The following is a 20,982-nucleotide window of genomic DNA, read 5'->3' on the forward strand; positions in this document are numbered from 1 at the left end:
GACAGAGACCAAACTGAGCACAAAAATAGCCAAGCAATGACATAATGAAGAACTCAACTTCCCAATATTTACAGTGTTTGCAGTCTTCCAATATTTCATCTTCTTTTGGCTACAGCCCACCATTGATCATCTGCCTCCATCTCACTTTTTCACTGTCCTCACTATCCTCACAACATCATCTTCTGTCCAACCAGGAAACTGCATATCCTCTCACACTACATACATACACCATCATTGTCATCTTCCTGTTTTCCTCAGCTCCATGGTCAACATCCCTTGCATTCTTAATTAACAAATTATGTAACTAATTTCAGTTATACCATTATAATTACAATTGTTATTTTTATGAATGAGTATTTATCTCTCTGCATTGTTATTAAAGCATAGTAATTCAAAGAACATATGCAATTTGACATCTTTCATTAAAGATTTTTAGAAAATAAGCAAATAGATTAATTAATTTGTTTTTGCATGCCAATTTAGTAGTTTAGGAAATATAAGAGTAAAAAATTCACACTTTGGACTTTAGCCTGGTATTCACATCTTGCTTTACATGTCTTTGTTTACAAGTTGCATCGCATAGCTGTTCCACCCAGTTCAAGATCAATAATTACTTTTCTAAACTCTCACTTCCTTATATGTGAAATATTACAATTACTAGTTTTTATGGTTTCTTTCTCTATATAAAAAACATACTGCATCAAATATACCAAGCAGCCTAGTTGGAGTAGAGCACCTAATGCTGAAACAACACTGTAAATCAAAATATTTACATTTTTTTTCCCTTTGGTTTCAAGTTTCTTTCAGGAAATTCTGTGAGGAACAACTTAGTGGAAGACTGATGGCTGGATCAGTGCAGCTGTGCAACTATCTGTTATGATGATAGGAGCTAAGCCTAAGGTCTAAGCTGTAGATTTACAATTTACCTTCTGACAGAATAAGACACAAGCAGGAGAAACAGAATTCTTCAAAAGCATTTAAAGGAGCCAGGTGAGGGAGTAAGGACATCTGTATCAGACACCTCTTGTTTCAGACTACTAACAACCTAAATATGCTGCAGGGGGTAGCGGGAGAGAAGGACGTTTCTATAGTAATGCTAGAGCCGCCGCTGCTGGCCTCATGACCCAAACCCTGATAAGCAGATAAAAACAGAAGGAATTTTATTAAGTGTAACAACTTTTCTCTGAATTTTTTATCACTGTACTGTGATTCTGAGACAAAATAAGCAATTTAGAGATGTTACCTTCTACTTGGGCCCTGTAACACTCACTCTGTTCATCATTTTTCTCTCATTTCAGTCATTTGACAGATTTTACAAAAGTAATCATCTCATAAAGAGAAGAATCATGAGTGAGTATTACGTACTCTGGAGGACACGGCTCAGTATTGCAGTCTCTCTGGTTTTCTGGAGGTTTGCTGTCTGGGTCACAGTAGTTGTTCTGTACCACTGAGTTGTCGTCCAGCCTTTTACAGGCTAACTCCTGCTTCTGAGAACCTGCAGGAGAAAACACTGATCAATAGTGCAGCATGGAGCTCAGCTGATCTGGCACATTAAAATGCCTTCGCAGACACAGAAGCCTGCCAGCCGTGGTGTCGTGCACCGTGTTAAGAGCGGAGATGGGATCATTTTCATTCTGTAGTAAATCCAGACATGTAAATTCGTGATTCTTTGCAGGATATGTTGGCAAATCACTTTTACAGAGCAGAGAGCTCTTTACCTTGGCTTCTGCCAGAAAGAGTGAGGGCTACCGTATCAGTGTCACACCTCCCACTGTGTGTGCGCGCATGCTGCATGTGTTTTGTGTGTGCGCGTGCATGCGTACCAACCAGGAAGGGGTCTGTTTGGACCCTCCTGGGACATATCCCACAGCAGACTTGTCTGGCAGATGTAATGAGATATGGATGCGTGTGTGTGTGTGTGTGTGTGTGTGTGTGTGTGTGTGTGTGTGTGTGTGTGTGTGTGTGTGTGTGTGTGTGGTACAGAAAATCCACACATCTGTGCTTGAAGTGAAATACAGTTTAGAGGAATAGTAGAAAAGTTTCACTTGAAAGGCTGTCAAAAGGTGGTTTTCACTGATTTTTTTTCACTGTGGTGATATATTGAACAATACCTTATGATTAGCTGAGCTAGCACTATTGAATAGGTGTATGATTAAATAACATTTTAATGATTTAAAGCTCTGCACGGTCAGACACACACAGTAGACACAAATTAGATCATTTGGATCAACAATGCAAAGGCATGTTTATGATGCTGGAAAGCCATGGGTACTTCCCCATCTAAGGAATAGTTTTCTGGTCTGGACTTGGAAATCCTTCCTTAGAAGAACCCACATGCTTATTCAGTCATGCTTTTACAAAATATTACAAACCCTTCCAGGCCACGCTTGACAACTGGGAAGAAACACTATTTATTGTTATATGAAACCCATGGCTTTTGGACTAAAAGGTTTGGTTTAGTCATTCTTAAGGCCATAGTCAACATTTCACTGTGGTTTCTGATTCTGAATGTTTATAGGACAGGCGACTGGGAAGAGCAGCTGCATCTCTACCCCATCACTGGTAAACCAGAAGCTATGCAGAGCAGCTCATTCACATAATTTGCGCTATATTCATTACTTTGGCTATATTATTTAAAATATACATACTGAATTTATTAGAGGGCTGAATCTCCAGGGTAATGATTCTGGCAAACCATTCTCAAATTATGATACTGGGTTTCTTCACAGCGTTCTTCAGCATTTGTGGAAATATTGGTTGGGGAAGATTTACAGAATAACACACAAGATATAAAGTTTTAAACATTTGAAAATGGTTAGAAATATTTAAAGAGAATGTAAACACCCACAGCATGTTATGGTATTTAACACCAAAATGCTTGGAGTGCTAAAAAGGCAACTGACCATCATAGCTCAGTAGAATGTCAGACATTAATCTTTTCTCCAGAATTTAATAACACAGTCTCTTATATTACTTTACATGCTTTGTGCCAATGTATGCTTAATAGCATTTTACAAAATATAATAAATTAAAAGATGCATTTGGAACCATTACAGATGCAAAACTTTAACTATTTTCCACCATGCTGTGAGCATTAAAAGAGATGAGCTATGGTCTAATTTAATATAATAAAATGTACTTAAGCTAAAGAAAAACACAAGTAAATAAGCATTTAATAGGTTAAACGGAGCACCCCGGAGCTCTTTGACACTAGTTTTACATTTGACAGAGGCCAAGCAGAGAACATAAAAAGCACAGGGGAGTTGCAATGGTACCAGCACAGACAAAAAGTCTGTCATCAAAGATTACAGGGTGGACTTGCCTCCGGCACAGGTAGCTGAGCATTCAGACCAGGGCAGGTGGTGCCAGGAGAAGCCCACCTCATTATCACCACTCCCTGTGCGCTGGATGGGGACGTTGAACTTGTAGTGTATTCCAAGGTTCTGCTCTTGAAGGAGGACCTGAAGGGGCATCAGCCAAAAAAATAAATAAAATAATTTGTGGAACCAGCTATAAGTGTTACTCACTGGTATCATGTGCTAGAAAACATCAATTCATATAGACAACAACAGATGATGAGCAGTGTAAGCATTAAACTCAAGTCACGTTTCTATTCATCTGCATATTCTTTTTTAAATAACCAAGTATCAACAGATCAGGCATCGTATTAGTTTAAGTCAGCCACAGGGTGAAGCTCAGACAGGAATCCCAGAACAATAGCTCGCCACCTTCTGCACATCCTCCTGGCCAATCTGATCTGAAATGTCCTATTTAAGTTGGTTCAGCAAACATATAGTTGTTGTTGTTGCCTCTACAAGCCACACCTCCACCTCAGTTCCTCCATTTCATGTCATTTATGTCATCTCTGCCTTAATCAGGCGCATGACCATTATCACTGATGACTTCCCTGTTTTTATGTGGACTTGCTGATATTCTCTGGAAGGGTGTAGGAGATTACTGTCTAGCTCAGAAAAGAGCCTTAAAATGGACTTGAGAGAACGAACTCTTTTTTTTTTTTTTTTTGATGTTCTATGAGGCTCATGGTGAAAAAACAGGTCATTGTAATGTTTGGTGTTCAAAAAGTGTTTTTGTCGAAGCATGTATTGTAACAGACTTTCAAAATAAAATGATGGTCATATAGATGATGTAAGAACTAGATTTGGAACAAATGAAATGTTATATTACCATGACAACCAGATTTTCAGTGGTAGCACCCAACGCTTCTAAAGACTCTGGTTCATCAGAGGGTCTCTTGTAGTGGAAGGCTGTCCCTGCAATCTCAAACTTCCTGGGCCAGTCAATGGTCCACGCTCCATTGATGTAATAATCATCCCCTTCAGATTTCAAAGCTAGGAATTCAGATGACAAGAAAAGTTTTCAGAATGCTGAAATCAAAAACAGACAGGAACAGTAGCTGGAGACAATCATTTGTTTTGATGTCACTGCCATTGTTTGTCTTCTTCATCATCCTCAACCGCACCCCAAAAAGTCACTGACAACTCGCTATTTGGACACACTCAGCAGAACCAGACTCATGCTGCCAAGAAAGACATTCACGTGCACCGACACGTATGTGCATCTAATTTAGGAAGAGAAGAAAAGCACAGTTCAGGTGAAAGCTTGGACGGATCTCATGAATACCACTCTGTCTGGTTGTCAAAACAAAAGCTGGTCTCCAAGCACAACAGATCTGAAAATATCCACTTTCTCTGCATTGAAATAGGGCCAAATTGAGGAGAAACAATCCAACCGCTCACTCTTCTGACTCCTTGGCTCACGCTCTGCAGATCTCCCCCTCTGTAGCATTCACGCAGATTCGAAGAACAATAGTTTACTGCTCTTAATCATATCACAATCTTCTGCTCCAGAAATGCGCTTTCAACACATCTGGCACTGATTGTGGGCATTGTGACATTTGCCAATTTGAACATTATATTTATATTGTTTGACTAAAACTTAATAAAGATTTTTTTTAAATGCTAACTTTGCTGACCTAAATAGCAAGGACTCAGACAATGCTACAAAAGAAAAATATTATCATTATCATTGAGGTCACAGATCAACTGCATAACAAAGTAAATAATAGATCAAGTCTAACACAACAGCCAAAACTGCACTCTTTAAACTTTGATATATAGACATCATATCCCCCATAACCCCAGGGGACCAGGCAGCTGTCACCATGGCCCTGTAAATCTGGTCTCTGGTTCAAAGTATAACTTAAGCCCTCCATTAACACCATCCCCTATAAATTCAGCACACAGTCAGATGTCTTTCTCGCTTTAATCAAAAAGTGGCTTAATTGAACAGTTTTTTTTCTGATTGTTCTGTAAGGGGTGTGTGGTCTCAGACTGTTTTTGTCTTAACATTAGGCGACAGGACATTAAATGATGGGATCATCCTTTTGTTTTTGACAAAGACACAAGGAAATTACTAGAAATGTGGTTGACACAGAACTGAACAGATAATAGGAAACAGGATGACATTGCAAAATGCCAAGTCATCACACTGCAGTGATTTATAAGGCTTAAAGTGATTGATTAAAAGTAAAACAAGATCAAGTTTCTACGTCCATACTAGGGAGGCTGTGAAACTATACTGGTGACTCTATATGGTCAGATTAGATGACTCTGAAGAAAGCCATGAGTCAATAAAATTCTCCTACATACAACAAGTTTTCTTTAGAGCTTTAACTTCTTCAGATTTCTGCACTTCTGCACACACCTTAGAAACAGGTGGAGCTGTGCCAGAAACCTGTAGTCTGTTTACAAATACAGACAGGTCACGGAGCTACCCACAGGTTTTCTAAAATTTTATGATCTTGCATTAATTTGAAGAAATTAAATTAGATCATTTGAAAAACCTTACTGTTGCTCTGAAGGTATGCCATGAAATGGTGTTGGCTCCATGAAGAGGTGATTTTCTCCATGAAAATGAACAATGATTTGAAACAGATTAAAAATCTTCTATCAGGCTAGAGGAGTCTTTAAGGACTCATTAGAAGAGCTGCTAGGTATTTTTAAATTACCTCATAGGCTTGTTAAAACATGCCCATTAATCAGCTTTTAGAGAAGCCAGGCGTTTTTTACTGTGACCCAAATGTTTGCACTGGTCAGCAACTTTTCAGAAGTTGTCTGTTAGAGAGATAAAATCTAATTTTTCTTACAATTTCTTAGTATATCCTGTCAGGCCAAGGCAAGATGTGTTAAGGTGGGATATCAGTTTCATCAGCTATCCAGAATATTATGACGTATAGGTTTTCTCGTTTCAGCATTTGAGTACATATCAATTGATGTGTCCAAAACCAAACATCTTTGATTATTTAACAATGTAGGCTACCAATAGAAGAATGGCAAAGGGTACACCTAGAAAAATGTTTGCCCCCTTCCTGATTTATTAGTTTGTTGCATATCTGTCACCGTTGAATGATTCAGATCATCAAACAAATTTTAATATAACACAAAGATAACCCAAACACATACAAAATGCAGTTATCAAATTGTGATTTTATTTATTAAAAGGGGAAAAAGCTGCCCAAACCCACTGTATGAAAGACTAATTGCCCCCTAAACTCAATAACTGAATAACTGGTATGCCACACACAAGAAATGAAATCAACCATTTGCCATTAGTAGCACTGAGTTTTTCACATTGCTGTGATATAGCCTTCATTTTTTTCTGTTTTTAGCCCTTCAGAGGTAGACTTGCTGGTGTGTTTCAGATCATGGTCCTGTTGCATAACCCAAGTGTGTTTTAGCTTCAGGGCATAAACTGATAGCCAACATTCTCTTCCAGGATTTTCTGTGGAGAGTAGAATTCATTGTTCCATCAGTTCTATCAGAAAGTTTTCCAGGTTTCGAAGCAGAAAAGTGACCCCAGATCATCGCAATACCACCACTAACCTAGTAGCATATTATGAAAAAAAGAGCCAACCAACGAGCTAACATCATTTCGGTCTCCAGAGTTAGAACTGTTGCACTGAATATATTTCAGAAACATTATGGCTGTATACCAGCAGTAAGTGTGGTGATTTTGAATCAGTGCTAACATTAAAATGCTGATGCTAACATACATGCTGTGATAGTGCTAGCAGTTAGTGATTTAGCAGGTAACTATAGGTTACCAGCATAGCTGGACTGGCCATCGTGCATACTGGGCATTTGCCCGGGCCAATGGTGATTTTTTGTTTTTATGGGCCGATGGGTTTTTTGGGTTTGTTTACATAACGGTATAAACAATGAAAGGTGGTGAATTGGCCAGATGCTGGCAGATGTGTAAAAATAACTCAATTGCTTGGTGGTGGCTATGGCAGAGCTTCCACAGATTCAGTAACATGAGCAAGTGGTGGAGGCCAGCAGGTGGATGAGGGAAAGGGAGGCAGGAGGAGGAGAGTCCCGAGGCGGCCACCGGCCGAGTATAAGAGGGACTGAACTCCAGGTGAGAAGTTATGAATTGCAGTCTATCTGGATCAGATATAAACCAAGTTTAGATATAGTTTATTTTTGTTGTGCTGACTTTTTACAGTCAGTTACAATAACTCGCACTGCGTACTAGCTAGAATGACGGAGTTTCTGGGCGGGTGTTTTATTTTATTCATAAAGTTAGTTATTAGAGAACGGAATCGTCTCGTATTCAGAGAAAATATTACGCGTTTCGTATTGAGGTGAAAAGGAACGCGATTTGTCCGATACTTCAGCTAGAATAAAAAAAAAAAGACAATGCTGGAGCTATTCTGGGTCTTTACGCTACACAGCTGCCTCTTCTTCTTTCATTCTCTCCACCTCCCTCTCCTGTTGCTTCTTCAATCATGAAACTGATCAGTGATCAGCTGATCGGCTTTTCTGACGGAAGTCCCGTCTCTCTTGCTTTTTTGTCGCCCACTTTGTGCCAGAAAGAGGAAACTAGCGGAGGTCGCGCTAAACAACAGCAGCACTTAAGCTTGATAAGCTGTTGTTAGAATTTATTTAATATTACTTTCTAGTATCAGCTGATGTTTGCTGGAGCCACAGCTGTAAACCTGCTGGTCATGATATCGGTTTGGATATGTGGTGAGAGGGAAACATGAAGATGAAACCAGGAGATGTCCTTACTGAATCATCAGAGCCGAACAGGTGATGGAGAAACAGCTTTATCTTTAGGTGACATGAATGAGTTGAAGGGAAGTTATGAACTGTTTCTGAGAGACAAATGACACCAGGATCCTTTTCTAAGTAGCTGACAGCTGGTAACTGTGCAGGGGCGGGTCTAGTAAAGTCTTGCCAGGGGGGGCAGGTAGGGCATTAACAGGGAAAGGGGGGCACAAAAAATACTTTTCTTTCTTATTCTCATTTAAAATGTCTCGCTTTTAATAAATAATTATCTGAATCTTACAACCAAAGTTTTCATTTGATGTAAACTGTATAGAAATCCATTATTGTACATAGTAATTTTTTTTCAGGGTCCCATCATAATTTCTTCAGAAGTAGCTAAGTACTGTATATGATGCCAGTATTTTCCCACATTTTCTAGATACTTTACCAGTACTGTGTGTAAAATGACATCAAAAAGTCAATTAAGTTTTATTCTTTCTCACCTGTCTTTCTGTCTCCTTTCACTTTTTAAAGGTTGCCATGTTAGAAAAAATATTTGCCTTGTTAGAAAAAATATTTGCCCTGCCATTGATGTGGTAAATAAATAGTTTATGAAAATATCACTAAATCTGTCATTTATTATTTTTTAATATTCAGTAATGATCATGTCTCACCTCTAGTCTTCTCTGTCTTAATTTCAGGTTTCCACCATGCGTTGTAGATAGTTTAGGAGGTTAACTCGACAAAGCAGTCTTTAGAATACCAGAATAGGGAGGATGGTGTAGGTTTAAGTTTATTAGATTAATACATATACAGTGGCTTGCAAAAGTATTCGGCCCCCTTGAACTTTCCCACATTTTCTCACATTACAGCCACAAACATGAATCAGTTTTATTAGAATTCCACGTGAAAGACCAACACAAAGTGGTGTACACGTGAGAAGTGGAACGAAAATCAGACATGATTCCAAACATTTTTTACAAATAAATAACTGCAAAGTGGGGTGTGCGTAATTATTCGGCCCCCTTTGGTCTGAGTGCAGTCAGTTGTCCATAGACATTGCCTGATGAGTGCTAATGACTAAATAGAGTGCACCTGTGTGTAATCTAATGTCAGTACAAATACAGCTGCTCTGTGACGGCCTCAGAGGTTGTCTAAGAGAATATTGGGAGCAACAACACCATGAAGTCCAAAGAACACACCAGACAGGTCAGGGATAAAGTTATTGAGAAATTTAAAGCAGGCTTAGGCTACAAAAAGATTTCCCAAGCCTTGAACATCCCACGGAGCACTGTTCAAGCGATCATTCAGAAATGGAAGGAGTATGGCACAACTGTAAACCAACCAAGACAAGGCCGTCCACCTAAACTCACAGGCCGAACAAGGAGAGCGCTGATCAGAAATGCAGCCAAGAGGCCCATGGTGACTCTGGACGAGCTGCAGAGATCTACAGCTCAGGTGGGGGAATCTGTCCATAGGACAACTATTAGTCATGCACTGCACAAAGTTGGCCTTTATGGAAGAGTGGCAAGAAGAAAGCCATTGTTAACAGAAAACCACAAGAAGTTCCATTTGCAGTTTGCCACAAGCCATGTGGGGGGACACAGCAAACATGTGGAAGAAGGTGCTCTGGTCAGATGAGACCAAAATGGAACTTTTTGTCCAAAATGCAAAACGCTATGTGTGGCGGAAAACTAACACTGCACATCACTCTGAACACACCATCCTCACTGTCAAATATGGTGGTGGCAGCATCGTGCTCTGGGGGTGCTTCTCTTCAGCAGGGACAGGGAAGCTGGTCAGAGTTGATGGGAAAATAGATGGAGCCAAATACAGGGCGATCTTGGAAGAAAACCTCTTGGAGTGCAAAAGACTTGAGACTGGGGCGGAGGTTCACCTTCCAGCAGGACAACGACCCTAAACATAAATCCAGGGCAACAATGAACATATCCATGTGTTAGAATGGCCCAGTCAAAGTCCAGATCTAAATCCAATCGAGAATCTGTGGCAAGATCTGAAAACTGCTGTTCACAAACGCTGTCCATCTAATCTGGCTGAGCTGGAGCTGTTTTGCAAAGAAGAATGGGCAAAGATTTCAGTCTCTACATGTGCAAAGCTGGTAGAGACATACCCTAAAAGACTGGCAGCTGTAATTGCAGCAAAAGGTGGTTCTACAAAGTATTGACTCAGGGGGCTGAATAATTATGCACACCCCACTTTTCAGTTATTTATTTGTAAAAAATGTTTGGAATCATGTATGATTTTCGTTCCACTTCTCACGTGTACACCGCTTCGTATTGGTCTTTCACGTGGAATTCCAATAAAATTGATTCATGTTTGTGGCTGTAATGTGACAAAATGTGGGAAAGTTCAAGGGGGCCGAATACTTTTGCAAGCCACTGTATACCAACAAGACAGTGTACATCACTGTCACAACAGCGTTTGTTTTCATTGAAAGGCTTTATGGTTTTTCCTATAATACCTGGTGGGCCAGTCTCTAGTCAAAATGCCCGGGCTGATTTTTTTGTCCCAGTCCAGCCCTGGTTACCAGTCTACTTATGATCATTAGCTAGACTATTTCAGAAGATTGTTGGAATCTACATCCCGTAAACCACCTTTCTCTTAATTTCAACAAAAGCAATCCAGATCCACATGTAAATTATACCTTTGCAAATGTAGGTAATAGTGTTTCCTTTTATCTCGTTGATAAAACAGATGAACAGTCACAGTTCTAGCTAACATGGAGAAATTAGTACATAAGGCAAAATACAGCTGCTTGTCATTGCAGATACAAGGACAAACTAAAGTGGACAGCATGGGCAATTTTAAGAAATTTCACAGTAGTCAATTTAATCACTCTATATGCATTTTCCTCAAATGCCAATCTTTTGAAGGCATGAGGATTTTTAAATATATTTAAAAATATAGTTTCAGTTAAATATACTTAACTTAGAATCAGAAATGTCAGGCTTATGGTGCCTGCAAGAGAAGCCAATTGGTCATGAAATCAGTGGGCTATCCAGCATTTATTAGGACCAAAGTCTCAACACCTTACACTTCTATCACTGCAGGTAATAAAAATCTAATAAAATAATTCTATACATGTGTCTTTATCATTTCAAGGGTGTTACTTACCGATGTAGTTCTTTGACATAGTCACTTCTTTGATTTCTATGTGAACAGAACCTTTTGGGATTTGAACCACCTCCATGTAGCCTGGAAGACAAGAACTAATATCGTTAAGATAGTGTTCCTCCCACTGAAACAACCGAAGTTCTCATTCCTATCTGACATGTTTTACAACACAGAGAACACACAGAGTTACATATCATACAACGTAGGAGTACATCTATAGAATAAATTCCAAATCATCCAAAATGGACAAAGCAATCTTCCAGTAGTATGAAACACTCTCCTTTTTTTAAACACTTATGCGCGCACACACACACACACACACACACACACACACACACACACACACACACACACACACACACACACACACACACACACACACACACACAGTATTTTTAGACGGTTTACTAGCCATACCATAGAAGGAGAAATATGTTTTCTCTTTTGCTCACTATAGACTACCTCAGACCACAACCAGCACCAAGTCCCTTTCTCTGCTAGTGACTCCTTCACTCCATTCCTTCACTGATTAATGAGAAAAGTATTGCATTTAGATGTGTCATCATAATTTTAGGTGGCTCAAAACATTTGCCATGTTAAAAAACAATTAAAAAAAAAAAATCACATGGTGATGAAAGATTATTTTTGTTACGTGAAGGATGTTTTGGCATTTGGACAATCTCCACTGACTTTAAATTTGTCACAGGTGGTTAGACATTTCTGCATATTCTACATGTATAAACTGCATTTTGCCCCCTTTCAGTAACTTACTGTAAAATCAATAGAGACAGAAGTGATCTGCTGGTTAAGGTAAAAGTTTGTAGCTACACAATCATCCAATGAATATTCCATATTCTTGTTTTGTTGGCTGATATGTTGAAACAATAGCTAACAATAGCTAATTTTGATTAAATATGACCAGATTTAATTAAATAAATGAAAATTAAACAACTTTAAGAGTAAAAGCTGAATTCTGTGGAACTTAGTTTTGTGGAACCTCGCTGTTTGTCCAAAATTGCTCCTTGACAAATAGTAATTGAGCCACCAAAACTGGCACACACGTACATTTATGATGACATAATGATCCCAGTTTTTTCTTGTGTATAACACCTTGTAAAAGAATGCTATCATTTTAATTTCACAACATCTAAAATACCACTTACCCATTTTTGATATCAACAAATTGTGATGTTTACAGTATCAATATTATAACACACCATTTGACTCATTAAGGTTTGAAGTTTATTGCTCTTAGAGACCTAGAGGTTCAACAAAAATAACTGTGTAAATGTATCTGAGGCTAATTAATTTTAAGCCATGTGACTTAGTCCAGCCTAAAAACGCATCTTTTCAGTCATTGCATGCATTTTTGTCAAGAACATGTTATTGAAATAATTAATGCATATAAATATGCAACCATAATGAAAGTTAAATTATAAATTAATCATTTACTTTATGGGTGTATATTCGATTGAACTTAATCTTGCATACCACTTTTTCATCACACCTATTACACTTAATGGGGGTTGATAACATCTGGGTAATGAGTCTAGCAGACAATGCACAGTTGGCATGGTCCTTTAATCGTACCAAGATACGACTGCATTTTGCTGTATAGAAACATACAGTGACTCCCATATTGTGTGTTTGCATGCAGTAACAGTCACATCAATCACCAATTTTTTTAAAATTTATTTTATTTTATTTTTTTTTACTTTTCTCAGTGTGATTAATTTTAACAGCTTAAACAGACTAAAGAACACTTTCTGGAATCAGATATGTTTTACCTCCTCTGGGTAGAGACTTGTTAAAGAGTCCTTCTGTGGCCTCGCAGGTGCTGCCATCCCCTCCACACACACGGCATCGGTCTTCTTTGGCATCTGAGCCCAGTATGTTGTCACAGCCAACATGCTTTTGAAGTTGAACAAAGTTAGAGATTGAGAATCAGCATCGTTTTAAATGAAAACTAGAAAAATGGTTAAATGTTTGCTTTATTTTGTACTATTTTACATTTAAAAAAGTTTTTTCAAAGATCAACTGGTTACATTCCAGAAAACAGGCTTTATGTCTTAAAAAAAATAGTTAAACCTTTTGTGAAATATAGCTATGTGCTAAACTATATCATGAAGGGAAATAATAGTTTATTGTGTCAGGTAATAATTAAATCATAGTTAGGTGCACTACACTAGTCCGGAGTCTGTTTATCCAGCTCTGTTCAAAGGTAACAAAATACACTAAACACTGTCCTTAAAGTTAATTTGATAAAGCTATACTGTTTATTTAAGCTCCAAAAAGTGGTGTAAAAATATTGTTTTGCAAGCATTATGTAAAGGTTAAACCAACCAGATTTAATGTGTTATTTACCAAACTACAAAGCACTACTGTGTGACTGTAGTAGGAATATTTTCATTAGTTATTACACATCCAGCGTTGTTTCTTTTTGTTTCCAGGCTTCATGCTTGGCTCAGCTAATTAGCCACCAGCTGTACAGTATCATTGTACAGTAACATCATAAGGGTAGCATCAAACGTCAGCATTTAACACTTAAGAAAAAGGCAAACAAAGAAATGTCCCCAAATGTCAAACGATTGCTTAAAAGCCAATAAAACCTTCCCTTTAAAAGAAATAGTAAGACATGACTGACATGTTCACTGTGGGGGAGTTTTTTGGAAAGAATTTGTTTGTTCCTGAAGGAAGTCCTCAGAATACAATGCCGTACTTTATTTATACAGTATTCACATAGGCCCATGCAAAGAGTAGTCCTTATTTTTAGGGAGCTTCAGTGGACACACAGTGCCTGTATACTGAGTATAAATCTTCATTCTTTACATTGAAAATCTGCCAAAATCCGTCAAAATACTTTTGACAAATCCAATTCTAAAAAATGTAAATAGATATTTAATGCAATGACTTACAAATCTTATAAACCTATTTTTTTTTTTCACAGTAGAACATAAAAAAAAACAACTCATCAAATATTTAAACTGAGACATTCTACTAGTTCATGAAAAATATTAGTTCATTTTAAATTTGATGGCAATAATACATCTCAAAGTTGGGAAGGGAGCAATGAAGGGAAGGAAAAAAAGTGGAACTAAAAGGAAACAGCTGGAGAAGCACTTCGTGACTAATGAGGTTAATTGGTAACTGGTCAGTAACATGAATACTTATAAAAAGAGCATCTTAGTCTTACTCAAAAGTAAAGATAGGCAGAGATTCCCCAATCTACAAAAAGTTATGTTGACAAATTGTGGAACAATTTAAGAATAATGCTCTTCAACATAAAATTGCTAAGACTAGCTAAATCATCAAAAGTCGCAGAGAATCTGCAGAAATCTCTGTGTGCAAGGGACAAGTCAGTACTGGACTGCTGCGATCTTTGGCCTTCAGGCAGCACTACATTAAAAACCTGATTCTGATATAGAAATTAAATCCAGAAATCATTGTCTGTTAACATAATTTGCAGTGCTGTCTACAAACGCAGGTTAAAGCTCTATCATCCATATGTGAACATGAGCTAGAAGGGCTATTGTCTTCTCTGGGCCAAAGATAATTTAAAATGGACTGTTTATATTCATTTTACTCAGTGTCCCAATCCTAGTCAAGTTAGCATTAATAGCTGTAACTTTTTTTCTATCAGAGAGAAGCTTATTAAGCTACCAGATTCAGAGTCTGAAACTAGCCAGTCTAACAGATATAAAATGTGTTGGCTCCAAATAACTTTTTATATGGAGTCCTTATGGACCCCATTAATTTTTTTTTATCTGTGCTCAATTTGCAGTGATTGCTTCATTGCTTGATTGGAAATGCCTTGGAGCTTCACAGAAGGACTGCTGGTGTTCAGTAGGTTTTGACTTAAGGTTTTCATTATGTCATTTTTTTTTTTACTATTATTTAAAGGCCTTTAAGGGCTACAGTGCCAGTAGTACTGTCTGTTGATGGTTAGTTCTAAAGCATTTCAGTATTATGCAAAGAACTGCAGGCTTACTGCTAATACTTTACATGAGAACATCAATTTTACATTTTACACGTACATTTACTTCCATAAAAATGTGAATGCAGCACTTAAACTTAGAGAACTGAGAGCACTGACAGCTTTATGAAAATTACTTTCATTTTTGTTACACACAAGGATAAAGCCATAAAGTGCAAACTGTCCACATCAGAAAGAATCCACTCGTGCTGGCAGAACATTTGCAAAGACAAAAAGACAAAGCTATTAGCGAAGAACTCTGAAGGGTGTTAGCTTAGTGATTTTGTGTTAGTGTGGTAGCCTAAAGTTTACATTAGTAACTGTAATTATGTGTCAGTGCATCAGTTCACTCATATTGCGGATTAATAAAAGAATGTCTACAGTAGATGAGCATTATCTGAAAGTCATGCCCTTAAGAAACAGGAAAAAAAAAAATCTAACAAAGACATCACATCTTTGTTGATTTATTTCTAACAGCACCTGAGAGATACATCTGGCCGTTCAGCTGACCCATCTACTGTTTGCCAAAGCGTCACTGGAAATAGTGGCTCTCAATAAGCTATTGTTGAGGAAGTGAAACATTGTGAAAATGCTAAGGTATGCTAAATTACACAAGAACTGGTCTGAAAATCTGTGAAAGTGGGCCCTATGGAGTATTGAATCCAAATTTACATTTCTTCGGTTCAAATCGATATTTACAGAGGAAGCCAGGAGAGACGTACAAATGTCTACAGCAAGGTTCAGGCTGTGTTGAAGAATAAAGGTGGTATTCCCCAAATACTCCTTGAACTGTACAAACTCTGTTTGTGCCTTACATACTGTATTTCCATTTATTTGCACATTTCAGTAAATCGCTGCAACTATCATGCAGTGGTGAATATTGTATATGTGTAGAAATGCTCTTAACTTGCACACATGCACAAGCAAGATTACTACTTGTTTGTGTGATGTTAGGGAATTAGAATCACTCTAAATTCGGCAGGCTTGCAGACATAGCACTTTCCGAGCACTCAAAGCCCTTTTTTTTTTCCCTCAAAGCACCTTTTACTAACACGTGTCATTCATCTATTCACACACAGCTTTAATCAATGCCTATCAATGCCTGAGGCAGAGCTGCCCATCATCTGCCATCTATAGTATGTCACGCCTTGATTACTCTATATAAGAAAATACATTGATCTTGAGATAAGCTGTTCTAAGAGCGAAGCCTACTCCAAAAAAAAAAAAAAAAAAAGGGAGGAGAGTTTATGACTGAAACTAAAGAAACTAAAATAATTAAGCTTCCGAGTAGGAAGCCAGAGAAGGCGTAGCTTTCCAAAGTGTTTCCTCAGGAGAGTCGACAGTTACAAAAAAAAAAAAAAAAGGAGCTCAGGCTACAATAACTAAGACAGTCAATGTTGTGTCCCATGAGACACAGACAACTAAAGAGGGAAAAATTTTGACATTCAAGTTGATTTGGAAAAAAGGAAGGAGGAAAAGAGGAAAGTGGGTGGAGGAACACCTGATCTGCCAGCTTGAGATGAGAAACCCACTGCAATTATTGAAATAACATCCACAGATGAGTTATTGGACATTTATGTTGATTAAAAAGAGGGTAAAATATCAGCTGACCAGGGTTTGAGAGCAGCAGTGACACAAAACCTGATGACTACAGACGGATTTCGTTGTCATTGACCCTTACAGTTGTCGTGTGGGTTTCCTAGGTTCTTTTTTTACTCTGTCACAATCTCCAATGTTATTCGTAATCGTTCCTCCTCCCTTTCTCTCTCTCTCCCACCACATGTGCACAGCATAGCAGTTTTGAGTGTTTCTGAGATCTTTCCAGGCAGACAGTGTTCCAGAGATTTATCACAGTGTGACAGTAAACCCACAGAGAGCCAGCCCCTGAAATAAAACGACAAGCCGGATTCAGAAAACCCACAATACTCCTTCAGTGAGGAATATTCCACCTCTTCTGAGTTTTCTTGCTATTAAAGCACACATCATGTTGTGTTTTTAATATTAGACTCGCAGTAAGGTTGTGGGCAAAGACGCTGTGCTTTTATGCCAAACAGGGATCCAGTTGTATCGGTCAGGTGGAAATCAAAGCAAATACTTTAAAGTGAGCAACCAAAAAGTTATTTCAGCTGCATCTCAGAAAATACACACTCACTACACAAAATGATTTACAGTCAGGAAAACAAAGACAGCATCAACTGCCAACCCAAATAACATTTTATTGAAAGATAAAATGTTATTTTCCTTGTTATTAAATCAGCCTTTTCAAATATATATATATATATATATATATAATCATTATTCAATAAAAAAACAAAACAATGATTTTTGTGTTTTATTTACCACAAAACAATTCTGGTGGAGGCTGCAGAGTACTGATAAGAAGCAAAAAGAGCTATTCAGCAGTCATTCGATCACAATCAGCCACAGTCAAAGACCGGATTGTTCTTCACTGGAGAATGGTGCGGTTTAGGCTCTTTTGTTTACGCAGTCAGTATCTCACTAGCAGAGTTGTTATAGATAAAAACTGGCTCACATGCTGAGCAAACTCTTACTAAGCTAAGAGATAAAATGTCATTTTAACAGGAACTTGATAAAATGTCAGGGTTAAACACCCACAAAGGACGGTGCTATAGCACAGTGTTTTATTTTATGTTATTATTGCAAATCAGCATCAGCATTAGCGTGAAACAAACATTTCTTTTTCTGGTAATTTACCTGATTTGCCTTCATCGAGCAGAAGTCGTCTCATATTTATGTATGACTACAAATATTAGAATTGCAATGAAAAGCTCTGAATGTAAAATCAAATTGAAAGGTAAAAGCTCATTCTTGACTACAACATGAAGTAATGGTAATGTTTAGAGTCAGTCTTTCTAGATTTAAACATCACTGGGTCTCAAACTCTTTCTACAGTTCAATAAAACTTGAGTTTTATTTTTATAGCTCTTGCCATAATTCCATTAAACGTACATCCAAAAAGTCTTGAAACACAAGCCAGAAGCTTTCCGCAACAATTAAAGAAATGTACAGTTTAGCCAGATTAGCTATGAGGCACAGTGAAAACATTCTGAGTTTGTGCCCCCTTCGAGGTCAACTACTTGTGCAGCCAAAAAAACCCCTCAAGTCCTCCTTCTACATTTACACTCACTTGAAATCCTCCCTGACAACTTATTAGTTCATATCTGCTGCTTTACCATGGACCTCAAAGCTTGCCAAACTGCAACCTTTAAAGGGGACATATTAAAAACATTTCTATCTCCTTGTTTTGATTCTTTGATGCTACTAGAGTAACTCCTCATGATTCACAGTACATAATCCTTATTTATCTAATAGGCGTAGGCGCAGTCTCATCATTTCATCCTTAATGGCAAATGGACTGGTTTTCTATAGCACTTTTCTACTCTACTTGAGCACTCACTTTACATAACACACACTTTACATAACATGTCTCATTAACATGAATGCATCAGGAGCTACTCAGAGTTGTACCCTCAGGTGCAAATGCTACAGCTAAGCTACCGGTATTACATCCAGTCATGAATGCACAGATTGCTGAGTATTTTCAGCGTGGCTTCAAAAATGATGAAATCCTTGTGTTATTAGCCGAATCACATGGCGTTACTATCAGCAAACATACTAGCAAAAGCGCCCATTTGATGCGATCCGGTTTTGAGTGCGCACTACTCTGCGCCATATGCTTCCGGGTAACAAGAAAGTGACCTCATTCACGTAGATTACTGATTGGCAGAGTAGGGCTGTTCGATATAACGATATATATCGGATGACGATATAAAAACGTCTATCGTTTCATTTTACGCTATCGTTTGTTTCGTGGTGACGCAAAATAAACTGTTTACGGCAACATTTTTTCATCGTTTTGATGGTCACTGTAGTGGCTATATTCATTTCTAAGTTCTCTCTTTGTCTTACATTTAATATAACCACACTACAGACGGACAAGCGCCTGTTTTTATGCGTTGTCATTAGCAACAATGACAGTAAAACCATCGTGTGTCCGCTTGTTTATTTTCTACATAAACCTTTCACAATAAAGCTCAAGATCCTGTTGAGACTTTACAGAATACTCTGCATACTCTTTCACATGATTCAGAGTATTTACAGATGAGAAGCAAAAAAGAGCCGTCAAGTGCTAAAAAATAAACCTTAGACTCAAACGTTAGAACAGGCTTTTCCCCGCAGCACGCCGTGTAATAAATACTCACAACTCATGTCTAAAAATGTATAGTTTCATGCATCGGTTAAAACACTCGACTCCAGGTACACGACGCTCAGCTGGAAACACTTCACGCAAGTCGAGCTGCCAGAGATTCACAGAATTTACAGAAAATGCAAAAATTTTGTGATTTATATCGTTATCGGACGATAGATATCTCATATCGGGATATGAGATTTTGGTCATATCGCACAGCCCTATGGCAGAGCTAACTCGAAATTTCAAGTTATGTTTCTCCAAATTTCGAGTTAATAATCAGAAAGTGAGGACAGTGAGCTAATATGGAGCGACTGTGAAGTAGAGGAGTGGATCGCTGAATAAGGTTTGAGGGACACTTAGGAGCTCAGGGGTCAGTTGGTAAAGTAATTGTGTGTGTGTGTGTGTGTGTGTGTGTGTGTGTGTGTGTGTGTGTGTGTGTGTGTGTGTGTGTATTACTTATTGTGTGGGGACACAAATTTGTTTACACACTCACATTGAGAGGTCTCGCCAACTTTATGGGGACAAATTGCAAGGCAAATCATTAAATTTTAGGGTGAAGGCTTGAGTCAGGGTTAGGGTAAGGTTAGGTTTAGGATAAGGTCAGGGTTACGGTTAGGTTCAGGCAGGGACTTGTGATGGGTAGGGTCAGGATAAGTCTCCAGGAAATGAATGTTAGTTAATGTAATGTCCCCAAAAGTGATGGAAACACAATGCGCGCGTGTGTGTGTGTACGGGGTTAGGGTCAACTGTTGGATGTATTTTGGTGTTTTATTGTTCTGTGAAATGTTTATATTGTTTATTTGTTGTTTATTTATTTTTTCATCCTTGTTGTACTAATAAAACTTATTATAGAATAACTTTGTGTTTGACTACCCTTGTCGCACAGTGTTGCCTTGAAGCAACAAACCAATATCTGTTTGGGGGGGGCAGGGTTTCAAATTTTATGATTGATATATTATTAGGGACCCCAAAGTCAAAGGAGCTTGCAAAGAAAAGCGTCTGGACTTCTTTAAGTTACTTGAAGACGTTTCATCTCTCATCCGAGAAGCTTCTTCAGTGGGAGTAACCCCCCACAGAGGGACAAAAGGACCCCCTGATGATCCTCTAATCGTCTGAGCCAAGGTGTGAAACTGGGTGTGGGTCCTTTTGTCCCTCTGTGGGGGGATACTCCCACTAGGTTTATATCTGGGACTCTCCACCATTTGACCTTAGAACTGAAGAAGCTTCTCGGATGAGAGGTGAAACGTCTTCAAGTAACTTAAAGAAGTCCAGACGCTTTTCTTTGCAAGCTCCTTTGACTACGATGACCTGGATGACTGAGAACCTTCACAGACATAGGGACCCCAAAGCTCCCCCAAAATAGGGAGAAATATTTTTTTCCCCAAAAATTAAAAAGTCATGCAGTAGAGGGCTAAATAATTCTTTTTTTTTATTCCCCTCCCTTTAAGGCACATATTTGAAATTTAATGCCGGCCAAATATGGGCTTTTGCATATTTTAATCAGGCTTGTGTATCACTTTACGTTCTCAATAAATTTCAGCCCGCCCAGTTGTACTGTGGTCTGCACAGAAACATGCATTCTGAGTAAATGC

At 38.3% G+C, this 20,982-nt stretch overlaps 1 protein-coding gene across 6 annotated transcripts in view; it reads right to left on the reverse strand.

The window, feature by feature from the left end:
* adamts6 (ADAM metallopeptidase with thrombospondin type 1 motif, 6) overlaps positions 1 to 20,982 on the reverse strand; it is a 76,054-nt gene that overhangs the window by 12,816 nt on the left and 42,256 nt on the right. For all 6 annotated transcript variants that reach the window (XM_086301449.1, XM_086301445.1, XM_086301447.1 and 3 more), the window contains 5 exons: positions 12,992 to 13,115; positions 11,205 to 11,285; positions 4,186 to 4,349; positions 3,323 to 3,461; positions 1,366 to 1,495 (listed from right to left, as the gene is read on the reverse strand). In XM_086301449.1, the coding sequence (XP_086157575.1) occupies positions 1,366 to 1,495; positions 3,323 to 3,461; positions 4,186 to 4,349; positions 11,205 to 11,285; positions 12,992 to 13,115 (638 nt within the window). The remainder of the gene's footprint in view (positions 1 to 1,365; positions 1,496 to 3,322; positions 3,462 to 4,185; positions 4,350 to 11,204; positions 11,286 to 12,991; positions 13,116 to 20,982) is intronic.

Source organism: Aulonocara sp. 'chitande type north' Nkhata Bay, linkage group LG7 (assembly GCF_057382095.1).
Source record: "Aulonocara sp. 'chitande type north' Nkhata Bay isolate Kocher_YH1m ecotype deep benthic linkage group LG7, A_spYH_male_GT1.1, whole genome shotgun sequence".
Taxonomy (NCBI): Eukaryota; Metazoa; Chordata; class Actinopteri; order Cichliformes; family Cichlidae; genus Aulonocara; species Aulonocara sp. 'chitande type north' Nkhata Bay.